The 15516-nt window shown below is 42.7% G+C and overlaps 2 protein-coding genes across 3 annotated transcripts in view; one reads left to right on the forward strand and one right to left on the reverse strand.

The window, feature by feature from the left end:
• The window catches only part of SNAP29 (synaptosome associated protein 29), a 38627-nt gene extending 36986 nt beyond the window's left edge, over positions 1-1641 (reverse strand). Inside the window, exon 1 of the mRNA XM_068242966.1 lies at positions 1533-1641. The gene's annotated coding sequence lies outside the window, so the exon portion shown is untranslated. The remainder of the gene's footprint in view (positions 1-1532) is intronic.
• A 52-nt stretch (positions 1642-1693) lies between these two features.
• LOC137522828 (phosphatidylinositol 4-kinase alpha-like) overlaps positions 1694-15516 on the forward strand; it is a 77082-nt gene continuing 63259 nt past the window's right edge. The window contains exons 1-3 of one of the 2 annotated variants that reach the window (XM_068242941.1): positions 1694-2075; positions 13066-13182; positions 13663-13756. In XM_068242941.1, the coding sequence (XP_068099042.1) occupies positions 1971-2075; positions 13066-13182; positions 13663-13756 (316 nt within the window). In that variant the 5' untranslated portion in view covers positions 1694-1970. Of the gene's footprint in view, positions 2076-6113; positions 6134-13065; positions 13183-13662; positions 13757-15516 lie in introns of those variants that run through there. The other variant, XM_068242951.1, reaches the window with a different exon arrangement.

Here is a 15516-nt window from a genome sequence, read left to right on the forward strand (position 1 = left end):
TTTTATATTGTCATGCTACGGTAGTGGAGCGAATTTGGAACAATCGCACTGCAGCCAAAAGGTTTCACCACACATTATAGCCGTAGGGCGACGTAAAAAAAACAAAAATGAACACACAACTTCTGAGAGTCATAGGGTAAGGCACTGCAACTTGTGCCTTACTTTTGCAGGGCCCCGAAGCACTTCCATTGCATTGCACCACGATAAGCTGTGGCAGGGGAAGGTACTGTGACATGGTAAGTATAAAAGCCCCCTTAAACAAACTGGGGATACCTAAGATGAGATGACCATGCAATCGTATTGGCTCAGTTCCATGCAGCATGCACATATGACTTTTGATAAACTGTCATTCAAAGGACAGATAGAAGTTCCCCTTCTAGTAGATATAAATTTTATACATGTCTTTATACTTTTACACAAAAACCTTAAAAGAGAAACCAATAAGGGAAGGCAGAAAGAGGCAGTCAGGACTTGTTTCACCAAAGACTGTAACCAGTAATCTGGGAGGTACACAACTAAAAATAGCTTAGATGCAGCTTCACTTCAAACCAATGACTTACAGAAAATTAAAGGACAACTAAAGTGAGAAGAATTTGGAAGCTACCATATTTATTTCAGTTTAAGATAAGTACCAGTTGCCTGGCAGCCCTGCTGATCAATTTGGCTGCAGTAGTGTCTGAATAGTACCAGAAACACGCACCCAGCTAATCTTGTCAGATCTGCCAATACAGCAATGTCAGAAACACCTGATCGGCATATGCTCGTTCACTGTGGCTAAAGATAGAGGCAAAGAATCAGTAGGATAGCCAGGTATTGCTAAAAAAAATTAAATAAATATGGCAGCCTTCATATTCTTTTCGCTAAATGCCGGATTGTCAACATAAAAATCAAATTTCAACAGCAACTGGTCTGAGTGTATTAAGTGATAAAGATGCTAATCCTGCATTCAAAACTATTTCTGCTGTTATGGTTTGGAATTATCACATACCTTAGGAGCACTGGCCCTTTAATAGCCATTGCCATTCAGTTGCATGCTGGCGCTGGGGGGTTCTTTTTATCTAGAATATATTCCTCCTCTTCCCTTTATTTCCCTGCCTAGCTGAAACATTATCATCTGCACACTTGTCTTTACAAGCAAGGCTGAGGTGACTCAGCGATTGGAGGAAAAAAGAAAAAAAGTTAAGGGAAGAAATAACACCAGTATTTAGCCTCAAATTGTGGGCAAAATACATGGTTCCCAAAAGGAACAGAATTCTCTTCATTTACTATATAAAATTCACTGAAACCAAAACGTGGACAGTACAATACATGTGTTATGTAAGTAGATAAAGTATTTATCTACTTTTATACGTGTTTCCCCCTGGCATAGTTTGGCTACTCCTACTGCTTTTAGTTGTCCCCAGTCACTCGCCTTTACCATTTACATGAATAGGACCATAATGTCTTTTAACTCTTCTACTACAGTAGAAGGATGGAGGAGACCGGTAACACCAGTAGGAAGCAGTAAAGAAATATCATACACCAGTTATTACCTCTGTATGCAGCCTACGACCACCGCTCTCCCGACCCTGCCCTCCTTCCTGCCGCTTACAATTTTCCAGAAAACCCTTCCCAGCTCAGCTGACGGCACAGCCTCACTATTAGGAACTACCGCCCAAATCCGCATGTCATTTCCTTTCCTGCACTAACTTCCGCGTTCCAGATGAAACCATCGCAAGCTGGGAGGGGGGATGTGATGTAGCGCCTGTCTAAGCGGAAATCATTGTACTCTTGTGATGCGTCCGAGTTTTAGCTAGTTATGCAAAATGAATATTTGATTGCGTATACTACAGTCACTTTGCTTTTATTTCTTTCCACTGACAGTCACTATAGCAACACGGTCATTTGTTAGGTTCGGTGACTGTCACTTGTGCCTAAGGGTCATGTGACGATGTTGAGTGCTGACGTCATCTGACGGCTCCGGGAGGAAGATGGCGGCCAAGGGGGGCGGTGGAGGTGCCCGGGGGTTTTATTTCAACACAGTACTGTCCCTGGCCCGCTCCCTGGCCGTGCAGAGACCGGCGGCCCTGGAAAAGGTGAGACAATGGCCATGAACAGATACGTAAAGTGATTAAGGGACTTGCTGCGTAGCAAAACACTTCTGTGCAAAGTATCAATGGGGATTCCTGCGATGCAGTGATGTAATGTAGCTGTCACCGTCTGCCAACATCGTTCACTGCAGATCTTTTACTAGTGATTGGTGATGCTCACCTCCTCAATGGGAATGTTTACTTCGTCAAATATGATTTCTTCTTTACCAGAAAAAAATGGAGCAGTGTGGGGCTAATTTAATTAGTCTGTAAGGTTTTATTGCCTGGCACCAATAGAGAATGAGAGAATTTGCTTTCTGCTTAGAGTAAACTGCAGAATTTACCATACTGGCGCTGTAGGCTCCTGCATACAGCTGCCTTATGTGGGAGAGTTGGCTCCCCTCATAGAATGACCTCCCCTACTTGAACTGTTGGACAGTCTGCCTGATGCAAGTCTTCAGCCGGGAGGGTGAGAATGGTTTATAACTGGGGCCATGTGAAGTCTTTGGAGGCGATGCATACTGTTTTGCAGATTGTTCTAGAGCAGGCTTTCTCAACCAGGGTTCCCTGGAACCCCAGGGTTTCTTGAGGACTCTGCAGGGGTTCCTTGGCATTTCCCCTCATCCTGGAGGAAGTCTAAAAGAGCATGTTATAATAGGGGGTACTGTAAAAAGAAGCACTAAATTGAGGGTCAGAATAATAATGAGCACAGTATAATGAGTGGCAGTGTAATAGGGGTATTAAATAAACAGCCTCACCTACATGCCTCCGGAAAAATAAATGCAGGGGTTCCTTGAGATTAAAACATTATTTGCAGAGGTTCCTTGAGATCCAAAAGTTATTTGCAGGGTTCCTCCAGGGTAAAAAGGTTGAGAAAGGCTGTTCTAGAGTAATCAAGCTAACAAAATAGGACTACTCATAGCATAAACAAAGTAGAAAGATCAGTGTGCAAGAAAGCGTACTCACCCCAATGTGTTTCCGTAGAACTGATGTATTATTATTAAATCAAATAAAAGCAGCCTTCAGCCCCCAACATTCACATAGTGTAACATAGTCTCTCTTTATCCCTGGTATATCCTACATTCATACTGTTATGACTAACCATAGGAGCTTACAGTCTAATCCCTGCCTCAGTAATTTACAGTCTAATTCCTGCCTTATATCACCGACCTACAGAGCTTACACCCTAATCCTTAAGGCTGGTTTCACAGTGGGACGTTACAGGCGCACGTTAGAGCAGCCTGTAACGCACCCCACCGCACAGCAATGAAAAATCAATGGGCTGTTCACAGTGCCCACGTTGCGTTACATAGTAACGCTGCGCCACCAGACAACGTACTGCATGCAGTACTTTCTAAGCGGCAGAGCCGCGTTAGACTGCTTGCACATGCTCAGTAACGTTGGGGAGGAGCGGAGAGCGGCCAGGCACATGGCTAATTAATATTCACTGCACTCAGTGACGTGCAGTGTTTACTTCCTGGAGCGGCCGCTCTGTGCAGTGATTGGCCGGCGGGACCACGTGATGCCGCATGCGCACAAGAGTACGCATCACGGACGCCAGAGTGAGCTGCACAACGCGGCTCACTCTGACGTCCAAAGCAGGGAGCACCAGGCGTTGCGTTAGGGGCACGTTATGTGACCATAACGTCCCCTAAAACGCAACGTACTGGTGTGAAACTAGCCTAAAGGGATACTGTAGGGGGGTCAGGGGAAAATGAGTTGAACTTACCCGGGGATTCTTACGGTCCCCCGCAGACATCCTGTGTTGGCGCAGCCATTCACCGATGCTCCGGCCCCGCCTCCGGTTCACTTCTGGAATTTCAGACTTTAAAATCTGAAAACCACTGCGCCTGCGTTGCCGTGTCCTCGCTCCCGCTGATGTCATCAAGAGCGCACAGCGCAGGCTCAGTATGGTCTGTGTCTGCGCAGTACACTCCTGGTGACATCAGCGGGAGCGAGGACACGGGCGTGCAGGCGCAGTGGTTTTCTGAGTTTAAAGTCAGAAATTCCAGAAGTGAACTGGAGGCGGGGCCGGAGCATCTGTGAGTCGCTGTGCCAACACAGGATGTCTGCGGGGGACCATTAGAAGCCCCGGGTAAGTTCTGCTCATTTTTCCCTGACCCCCCTACAGTACCCCTTTAAAGGATACATGAACTAAAAGCTGCATATAAAGTTTTACTTACATGGGGCTTCTTTCAGCCCCTACAAGTCTGTGTGTTCCTCACTGCCGTTCCACTGTGCTTCAGTCATCTGCTGCTGCTCTGTAATGATCGGTGACCCCGCAGGGTTGGTGTCTCCTGCACATCCTTGGGATCGATCGCTAGAGGCGTGCGCTCCCGTGCATGCACAGATGCTGTTGACCCAGCCACCCCGGGGGGCCTGTGAGGATGGTGGAGTTTAGGAGCTAGAATGCCTGTGTCTACAGGTTTCAGAGTTGTAGATTCCAAGGGTGTAGAGTTGGTACAAAAACCATCGGATTCTGACTCCTCAGTTTATGAAACTGATGACTCCAGGTACCCAAAATTGCTTCAACTCCAACTCCACAGGCCTTGCATGGCTATGGAGTGGGTACACAAATCATCTGATTTCAACTCTGACTGCACAGTTTATAAAACCTCTAACTCCAGGTACCCAAAAATTGCTCTGACTCCAACTCCACAGCCCGGGTAGATCTGGCCCTGAGTACACAGAAAGGACAAGTGGACCATGATCATTTGATCACCACCAACCAGTCAGAATCTGAGGAATCAGTCACATGGTCAAATTCATCCCATTTGTCCAGATTTTTCTCATAGTTGTGTTGAGATGCAGCTTACAATTCTGCCACTAGGTGCCACATAGCGGCATACTTACCCTTTTAGGACTTTTCCATGTGAGGAGGACAATTAACTAACGGAAAGGACTTCCTCTCTGTCCCAGGGCAGCTGTCTCGTTAGAAGTCCAGCGAGGGATCAGACTTGGAGCTACAGTATATAACCCAGCTAAGCAGCTTAGTATTCAGGAAAACCCATGGGCAGGGCAAATCAAACTATGTGCCCCTGTCCCCTTTGCAGGTTGACATTCTACTCTACGGGTTGCCAGGGCACTTCTGATGAGGCGAGGTCTAAATCAGTAGGATGTGCAAAGCTCTGTACTCTGCTCATTATACTGGAAAAAAAAAAAAAATAATATAGCCCCAAATATTATACGGAGGACCTTTCCTTTATAAACAGAAATGAACTGCTGCTACTGAGCTCAGCAACATGGGCTTCAGCAGTCACTTCTGGGATGGCTGTGGCACTCATAACACTCATCTCCTACTTTTTCTGGATGGAGAAGTGATTCCTACTGCCTCATTTCTACACACACACACACACACACACACACACACACACACACACACACACACACACACACACACACACACACACACACACACACACACACACACACACACACACACACACACACACACACACACACACACACACACACACACACACACACACACACACACACACACACACACACACACACACACACACACACACACACACACACACTCACTCATTGGGATACAGCATATGACTCTGTAAGCTTGTGGGCTTTCTATATTGCTTGATTAGTGCAGAGTCTTATGGAATGTGCCACAGATTTGAGGAGAAATTGCTAAATATGAGTGGAACTGGCGGGTACATGGTGCACTATTATGTTACACAGGACGGTTATGTTATTTACAGAGAAACTCCGACCAAGAATTGAACTTTATCCCAATCAGTAGCTGATACCCTCTTTTACATGAGAAATCTATTCCTTTTCACAAACAGACCATCAGGGGGCGCTGTATGACTGATATTGTGGTGAAACCCCTCCCACAAGAAACTCTGAGGAGGTACTCCTGGCTGCGAACCTTGTTGCATTGTGGGAAATGGCCGTTTACAGCTGTTTCCAACTGCCAAAAAACCATGCAGTAGCTACATCACTTTCCAACAGTAAAAATGTCACATGTGATAAATGTCAGAATGTAAATGAGGAAGATTTTGCTGTGAACAGACAACATGGGGACATAGGAGCTCCCCAGGCAGGTGAAAGAAGCCATCCTTAAACTGTGAAAACAGAAAAAAATCCATCAGAGAAATTGCTACAATATTACGAGTGGCAAAATCTACAGTTTGGTACATACTGAGAAAGAAAACAAGCACTGGTGAACTCAGCAATGTAAAAAGACCTGGACGTCCATGGAAGACAACAGTGGTGGATGATTGCAGAATAATTTTACATGGTTAAGAGAAACCCCTTCACAGCCAACCAAGTGAACACTCTCCAGGGTGTAGGTGTATCTATATCTTATGGTAGCCATACATGGTACAATATTTTTCATTCAATCTTACCATTTCTATGTAATATAAGGGTAAATTAAGTGAATATACTGAAAAGATAATTTAGGCAGTTCCCTTATAGTACATAGCAATGGTAAGATTGGATGAAAAAATTGTACCATGTATGGTCACCATAAATCTACCATAGAAAATGTGGATAAGGCATTGTGATGGCTTGGGCTTGCATGGCTGCCAGTGGCACTGGGACACCCATGTTTATTGATGATGTTACACAAGACAGAAGCAGCCAAATTAATTCTGAGGTGTTCAGAGACATACTGCAACCCAGGAGTTAAGTGGAAAATTCTTGTAAGGCCAAGTCAGTCACCTGATCTTAACCCAGTTGAGCATTCATTTAACTTGTTCAAGACTAAACTTCAGACAGAAAGGCCTACAAATAGCAACTGAAAGCCGCAGCACTAAAGGCCTGGCAGAGCCTTAAAAAGGTGGAAACCCAGCATCTGGTGTTGTCCATGAATACAAGGCTTCAGGCTGTCTTTGCCAGCAAAGGGTTTTCAACCAAGTAATAGAAATGAACATTTTAATTTTAGTTATTTAATTTGTCCAATTCTTTTTAAGCCCCCGAAATGTAGGAATTGTGAGGAAAAAATGCTTTAGTTGCCTCACATTTTTATGCAATCGTTTCGGTCACCTCACTGAATAAAAGCTGAAAGTCTGCACTTCCACTGCATCTCAGTTGTTTCATTTAAAATTCATTGTGGTAATGTACAGAACCAAAATTAGAAAAAAGTTGTCTCTGTCCAAATATTTATGGGCCTAACTGTATTTCTAAACTTCTTATTAATGAATCTTTGAAACCTTAAAAAGCTTGATACACAAGTGTAACGTTAACAAGAAAAGACACACAGCTTTTAATTTCAACAGAACTTTTAAAATAGAATCTTATGCATATACAGTATAAAGTGAAAACAAGCCAAGTAAAGCAAACATCTGTCTTTAGCATCGTGTTCTGTTTTTTTGCCAGTAAACCATTGAATCTGACGAATGTTTGAAACATTTCGCAGATTGCAAACATTCCAAGAAGGATTAAACTTTAATTCCCAAGGTCAATCTCTACAACTTTAGAAATGTGAAGATTGGTGAACATTGTGGTCCCTGCAGTGCTTCATGTTCCAGTATTATTTGAGAGCTTCTTTGTGCACTACATAGGGCTTGGTGTACTTTTTTGCTGGAGAACATGAGCAATCCAGAACATTGTGGCCCCTATTCAATTCTCTTTTTTTCTCCATTGTCTCCTACGTAATATTTTCACACCTTATCAATAAAAAGCTTTTTATGCCACCAGCAAGCAAGTAAATACTCAGAAATACAAAACGCAAAACGTTTATATTGTACTTACATAGTTACATAGTTATTTTGGTTGAAAAAAGACATACGTCCATCGAGTTCAACCAGTATAAAGTACAACACCAGCCTGCTCCCTCACATATCCCTGTTGATCCAGAGGAAGGCGAAAAAACCCTTACAAGGCATGGTCCAATTAGCCCCTAAAGGGAAAAATTCCTTCCCGACTCCAGATGGCAATCAGATAAAATCCCTGGATCAACATCATTAGGCATTACCTAGTAATTGTAGCCATGGATGTCTTTCAACGCAAGGAAAGCATCTAAGCCCCCTTTAAATGCAGGTATAGAGTTTGCCATAACGACTTCCTGTGGCAATGCATTCCACATCTTAATCACTCTTACTGTAAAGAACCCTTTCCTAAATAAATGGTTAAAACGTTTTTCCTCCATGCGCAGATCATGTCCTCTAGTCCTTTGAGAAGGCCTAGGGACAAAAAGCTCATCCGCCAAGCTATTATATTGCCCTCTGATGTATTTATACATGTTAATTAGATCCCCTCTAAGGCGTCTTTTCTCTAGACTAAATAAACCCAGTTTATCTAACCTTTCTCGATAAGTGAGACCTTCCATCCCACGCATCAATTTTGTTGCTCGTCTCTGCACCTGCTCTAAAACTGCAATATCTTTTTTGTAATGTGGTGCCCAGAACTGAATTCCATATTCCAGATGTGGCCTTACTAGAGAGTTAAACAGGGGCAATATTATGCTAGCATCTCAAGTTTTTATTTCCCTTTTAATGCATCCCAAAATTTTGTTAGCTTTAGCTGCAGCTGCTTGGCATTGAGTACGATTATTTAACTTGTTGTCAATGAGTACTCCTAAGTCCTTCTCCAAGTTTGATGTCCCCAACTGTATCCCATTTATTTTGTATGGTGCTAGACCATTAGTACGTCCAAAATGCATGACCTTACATTTGTCAACATTGAATTTCATCTGCCATGTATGTGCCCATATAGCCATCCTATCCAGATCCTGTTGCAATATGACACTATCTTCCTGAGAGTTGATGATTCTGCACAATTTTGTATCATCTGCAAAAATAGCAACATTGCTCACTACTGCATCTACTAGGTCATTAATAAATAAATTGAAGAGCACTGGACCCAGAACAGACCCCTGTGGGACCCCACTGCTAACAGTCTCCCATTTTGAGTACGATCCATTGACCACAACTCTTTGTTTTCTGTCCATTAGCCAGTTCCCTATCCATGAACACAGACTCTTTTCTCCTGGTGGACTCAAAACACTAAAACTGCAGCTACTAGGATGCCCTTTTTAGGCAGTAGCAGTGTTGGAGTCTTGCCCAAGGTCTCCTCACTGGTCATGGTCTGGGTTTACCACTTGTCATCAAAAACATACGCCACATAATTTCAGAGTATATACAACATTACTGTGAACTTCTTGAAAACCTTGACAGTAGAAACTACTCAGACACCTTATGAAGCATTTTGCCAGCCTTGGTTGACAAAAGAGAGGTCCAAGGTGGGATGACTTTTTAGTATTAAAAGGAAAGAAAAGAGATGAAAAATAGTACAGTTGAACAGAAGGACAAGGGGAGAACAGAAGAGCCACCTCAGGACTATATCGCTCAGACCTCAAGTCAAGAATGCATATCCTAGCTATAGTAGGGATATTTATTCACAAATGTAACTGGGGCAACTTAGCATACCTTGCTATCCAGATACCTCATATTTTCATGGATTTATTTGGTTAATTCCTATTGTGAAATGTATGTGTGTAAAGAGACAGGGCCTTGTCAAGTGAGGAGATCCAGCTTGCTACTATGGAAAGCTGTGCTTTGTTCCAGTACAATTAGACCTCTTGCTTTGCATGGTTGTACAGTATAATTTAAGATCCTAAAATAAATCAGTTAGTCTATACTCTGCTAAACCTGTGCCTGTCATGTCCAGAAAATGTAAAATAAAATGTTCCACTTCAACCCAGCACCAATCTGTTTTATGCAGACAGGCCAGGGCAATGGTTGACGGTTTAGAGGGCATTTAAATGCTGGTGTTCAAGATCACATCTCTGTGATCTCAACCTTAGTTGTTCACTATATTGTACTTGCTGTAGATGTACTTGTTTGTATGTCGGCTCAGTTGTATGGAGATCTGTGAAATACACAGATAAAAAACAGGTGTTCCTTTTTATCTGCCAAAAGAGCTAGTATTTCACTTCTCTATTTTTGCCATGTTGCATCTCCAGGCAGGTTTTTTTGTGCCCTCTGAATGCTCGTTTGACATGATAAAACTCTAAATCATCCTTTTGGTAAGAATACCATCTTCATTGTCTGTGTATTTTTTTGTGTAGGGGCTTTAAATCGGGTTATACCCAAGTTTCAGTTCTCTTTTTTTTTTTTTTCTTTTCTTTTTTCCGTGTGTGTTTGTGTGTGTTTGTGTGTGTGTGTGTGATACATTATACATGTAAGCACACACCATATTTAATGTAATTGGCCCAGATGGGAGTGGTCCACTGGCAGATCACACTTCCTTATTTTATAATAGGAGGCTTCATCAGATATATAAAAAACTACTCTGACAGCTGTAGACTTCAGTTGATTTCACTAGCTATTTGAGATTTCCTTTTATTTTAATAGTAGATCTAACCTTCACACATGCTAGTTCGCTTTTGGCCGAGGTTGACTTCTCTCAGGATATTGTGTGCTTACAGTGGCCCATGACCACCCTTGATGCTTCAGATCGATGTGCTGCTGAGGTCATTGTTCCCTCCCTTGCCCCATCTGCTCCGTCGTTCTGTTATTCTATCGGCCCTCAGCATAGCGACAGTACACATCACTATCCTGGAGGCTTGCCATGGATCTGTTCGACATCGCCCATGAACTGTTGCCGGAAGGATCGAGTCCCGATCCTCTTCTAGCAACATGCCTTGTACATATGTACGAGGCTTTAAAGGTACCCAGACATCTAGGGATTTTAGCAGATCTTTTTCTGATCGGAAAGAGATCTTTTGGCTGCCATAAACTACAGGTCACCGATTAATTTCAGCATGAAATCTTGCAGGAATCTGCCTTGTGACGCCGCCTTGCTGCCACTGCCCCCCCCCCCCTTTGCCTGTTCCGTTTCAGTTATACTTTACCTGCCGCTGTCCTCTTACTTACGCATTTGCGCCCCCACGTGCTTGCCGGCATTATAGCGTGTGTGACGTCACAGTGATATATGCCACGTGTGGCCCAAATGTGGAAGTACAAGGATGGCGGCAGGTAAAGTATAACTGCATAGGCAACCGGGGGGACATAAAACATTAGGGAGGATAGCGAATTGGGGTTACCGTCGCATCTGTTGTTTTACAATGATTGCACGCCATTACCGCCACACACCCAATCAAGCATGACGGCCCGAGACGTTCCAGCATGATTGATACATGCAACCAATTTCTGCCCGAAATTGGTTGCAACTTCGATTGGGTGTGCTCTTGTGCGCACTTATTTTCATCTGATTTGATTATAATTATCGAATCGCATGATCAATCGGCTGCCTAGTCGAGTATTCTATGGCCCCTTTTACACTAGTTTCTCTCAGTTACAACTGAAACAAAGCTGATTATTAAAGTAATGCCCATGTTTTCCTATAGCTCAGCTCACACTATACGTGTTTTAAATGAAATCTTTTTCACAATGCGCTGCTATGGATACGAATACTAACGCATAGTCGCATACCAACGCATTAAGTGTAAAAGGGGCCTATGGGCTCCTTCAGTTTACTCCCTGGATTGTGGTCCATGATAACCTTGTTTGTTTTGGACAAGGGCTGTATAATCAAGTTGTCACAGCAACAGTCCTTAGCCTGCTTGTCTAGGCCTGAGTCGTCAGTAAATTTATTTAAGTAGCATAAAGAATCATATCTGCTTAGAAAAAATACCTACAATTAAGGCAAGGTAGGCCCTGTTCCCACTTGCACAATGGACAGCCTGTTATCCCCAACAGAGAGCAGCAGATAAGCAGACATGTCTCCAGACCCTATAGGTTCTCTTTGTGATCTGTGATTGCGCTTGGTAACAGTTCTTTATGCTCTTAAAAGTGATTTACTAATGACTAATTCATGCAAAATATAGCCTTCATTGATCTCGTGTATTGCAGACAATTAACTTTTCTTTAATAGAGCTGCAATGTGCACAAATAAGTTCACAGTTCTAGGATTTGCAAAGCATCAGAGACTTTTGTAAAATCTGAATATATCCTAGAGTGCTCTTCGCTTTGATCTTTCTATCCCCCTTCTGCTCCTGCTGAGTTTCTTCTCTGGCTTGAATTTATTTTGCTTGATGTCTACATTCATACTGACTGGTAACATGTAGCTCTACAAACACTCCGATCACAATAATAATGTAAATAATGTATTTCATCTGTTAGCAGCATCTGCTTACCTATAGATGTACTTGTTTGAAAAAATTATATATGCAAATATTTACACTGCTTTTTCCATTACCTGTATTTATTACGTTTTATTCTTCCACATTGCCCGTGTTTAATACAGGATGGCCTTCTCTGGGATAATTAAAGTGGACCCGAACTCTTACACAGCACGCAATTAAAAGTCTGTATTCCACATACAGTTGCTGGAAAAAAACACTTCTCTGTGTTCTGTGTTTATTTAGGCCATACATGTCATACTCTGGTCTGGGGGCCAAATGTGGCCCTCAAAGCCATTCAATTTGGCCCTCAAGTGGTTTCCCCACTTTGCATTATGTTTTGCCCACTCTAGACCACCAGGGAAGCTATACTGGAGGTGAAGACCAGGGAAGCCATATGGGGCAGGAAGGGGAAAAGCACTAGACACCAGGGAACTGTATAGGGGAGGGGAGACCACTATACACCATGGAACTGTATAGGGGAGGAAGGAGGATCACTAGACCCTGGAGAACTGTATAGGGGTTGGGGGAGCCATTAGACACCAGGGAACTTTATAAGGGAGGAAGGTGGCCGGTAGACCTAGAGTTTGGCCCGCGACTAGGTCCCAGTATTCAGTTTCGGCCCACTTTGTATTTGAGTTTGACACCCCAGATTTAGGCCGTTAAGCCAGTCTAATGAGTTCTTATCAGCAATTCTTAAAGACCACAGGAGAGATCTGCCAAGGCAGTTCTCCATATAGTAAACACCGGAGCTTAACTCTTTCATTTCCTTCTGCAGTTTTAGGAATTCTATAAATTTTAATGATTTTTTCCCCATGAAGGTTATCATGCTGTGGCTAATCTTTCATAGCAGAGAGGAAGTTCTGAGTTCCATTTTAATAATGCTAAACTTTTTTTCCTTTTTAGGTGCAGAAACTGCTTTGCATGTGTCCTGTTGACTTCCATGGAGTATTTCAGCTGGATGAGAGAAGAAGAGATGCTCTCATTGCTCTGGGCATTTTCTTAGTTGAATCTGAGCTGCAGGTACGTTATACTACTAGCTTATGTAAAAGATGTTGAGTCTGGGGAAACAAATACCATATTGATCATTGTGTTTGTCAAAGCTTAAAGCTATGTGTACACACAAGAGGTTCTTCTTCTAAGTTGTTAGTTCCTAATTGTCTCAGGCAGAAATCTTCATGAATGTAGGTGACCTCCTGTTCAGTAATCTGCCATGTTGAATCACACTTGCCTTACTGCTATAGTAGCTCTGCTAGCTCTTCTTCATCTTCCCATCCATAAAACAGATTAGGCTGCTCAACAAATAGTTGTGTAGTGTTTCTGTACATTGTTCCTATCACTTGAACCAAAAACTAAAAAAAAAATAGTTCTAAACAACGTGTGCAACATCTATATGTGTTTTAAAAAGTAATGATTATTGTCCGCTTTGTCTACCATAATGTGAACGGCTAACGCTGAAGTAATTGGAGAGGTGTTAAATAACATATTCTCTTCTGTTTTTAGCACAAGGAGCATATTGTTCCATATCTTCTTAGGCTTCTTAAAGGCCTTCCAAAGGTTCTGTGGATAGAGGAGAGCACAGCACGGAAAGGCAAAGGTCAGTATCTGGTCGCTCTGCAGATGTGTGTGCATGTGCAGAAGTGCTTGTCATTTACAGGGAATGGGACTTGATCTCTCAGGTGACAGTTTGGGGATGAGTTCTCTACAGACGTATTGTTAGCTTGTAGGCTGTACTGTACACATGCTGGATTGCAGAGCCGGGACAAGGTCCTCCAGCACCCAAGGCTGAGACACCAAAGTGCTCCCCTCCATCCCTCTCACCACAGCCATCACACACTGATTGCTATTAGACTTCTGCTGGGAATACACTGTACGTTTCTGAGCCACTAAGATGGCTCGATTGATAATTTCCGACATGTCCGATCTCCCGCCGGATCGATTCCACACTCGATTTCGCATAGGGAACAATGGGAAAAGATAAGGAAAGGAATGGAAGATAAGCGAATCGGCCGCAAAATCGAGCGCAGAAAACGTACCGTTTATTCCCAGCATAAGAGGCGCCCAAGGGCCCTCATCTCAATCCCCCCCCCCCCCCCCTCCAACACCTTAAACTCTCGTTACCTGGCTTGCAGCCACTGCTATGTATCCATTTTCCTTATTTCTCTCTGCTTCAAACACAATAGGGGAATGACAGCTGTTGTTCACCCCCTCCTACACTGCGCCCTGAGGCTGGAGCCTCTCTCGCCTCGGCCCAGCCCTGCTAGATTAACAGGTGCATCCAAGCACTTACCTTATTTAAAGGAGTTTGAGCAGCTAGGTGCTCGTAAGTTAAAGATAGAAAATTAACCACACCTAAATGGAGATTCATAAATGCTTTGGGCTTTTAGAGGGAGCAGCTTCCATTTACTTAGCTACAGGGGCTGCTCTGTAGTCTATATGAGGGTCTTTGTCTTCTCTGTCCCTGTGCCATAAAAGGTGCGCGTTGAAGTACATAGAGCTATATTGCGCACCGCAGTGCATGCTGGAGATGTAGTCCATTCATGTGATTACATCTACTGGCATGGAGATGTAATCACATGAATGGACTACATCTCACGGCATGCACCGTGGTGGCCAGGGGCGCCTGACATTCCTGCGGACATTTCAACCTTTGGTTTTGCGGCACAGGGACAGAGACGACAGCCCTCATATAGACAGGGGCTATGGAGAAGCCCCCTTAAGCTAAGTAAATGCCTGCTGCACACCCCAAAAGCCTACAGCATTTACTAACCTCCCATAGGTGATTATATATATATATATATATATATACATATATATATATATATATATATATATATATATGTATATATATATATATATATATATATATATATATATATATATATATATATATATATATATATATATATATATATATATATATATATATATATATATATATATATATATATATAATGTGTGTCATGCTCGGGTCCCATCCTGTTATTACGGTTTATGTCCTTGACATGTGCCCACTTTCTTCCCCCTTTTGGATGACACGCTTTCTTCATTGAATGTCCCACCCATATCTGTATGCTAAGACATACACCACGCTCCTTTTTAAAAAATACTTCCCACTTGCTCTTCACATTCAAGTGTACACAAGGCGACCATGTTACATGATGAGATATAAGATAAACGTGTATGTTCAGTGCAAAAATTATTATTAACCAGACTGTTTTACTTATTTTGTTTTATAGTTAATTTCTAGGCATGGAAGTGACAGCTGTCTTGTCGGTACCTTGTCAAGATATATAGTAAACATCACTGATAAGCAAATTACAGCCATAAAAGTTTTCCTAGCAGAATATAGCTTCT

Source organism: Hyperolius riggenbachi, chromosome 1, assembly GCF_040937935.1.
Source record: "Hyperolius riggenbachi isolate aHypRig1 chromosome 1, aHypRig1.pri, whole genome shotgun sequence".
Taxonomy (NCBI): domain Eukaryota; kingdom Metazoa; phylum Chordata; class Amphibia; order Anura; family Hyperoliidae; genus Hyperolius; species Hyperolius riggenbachi.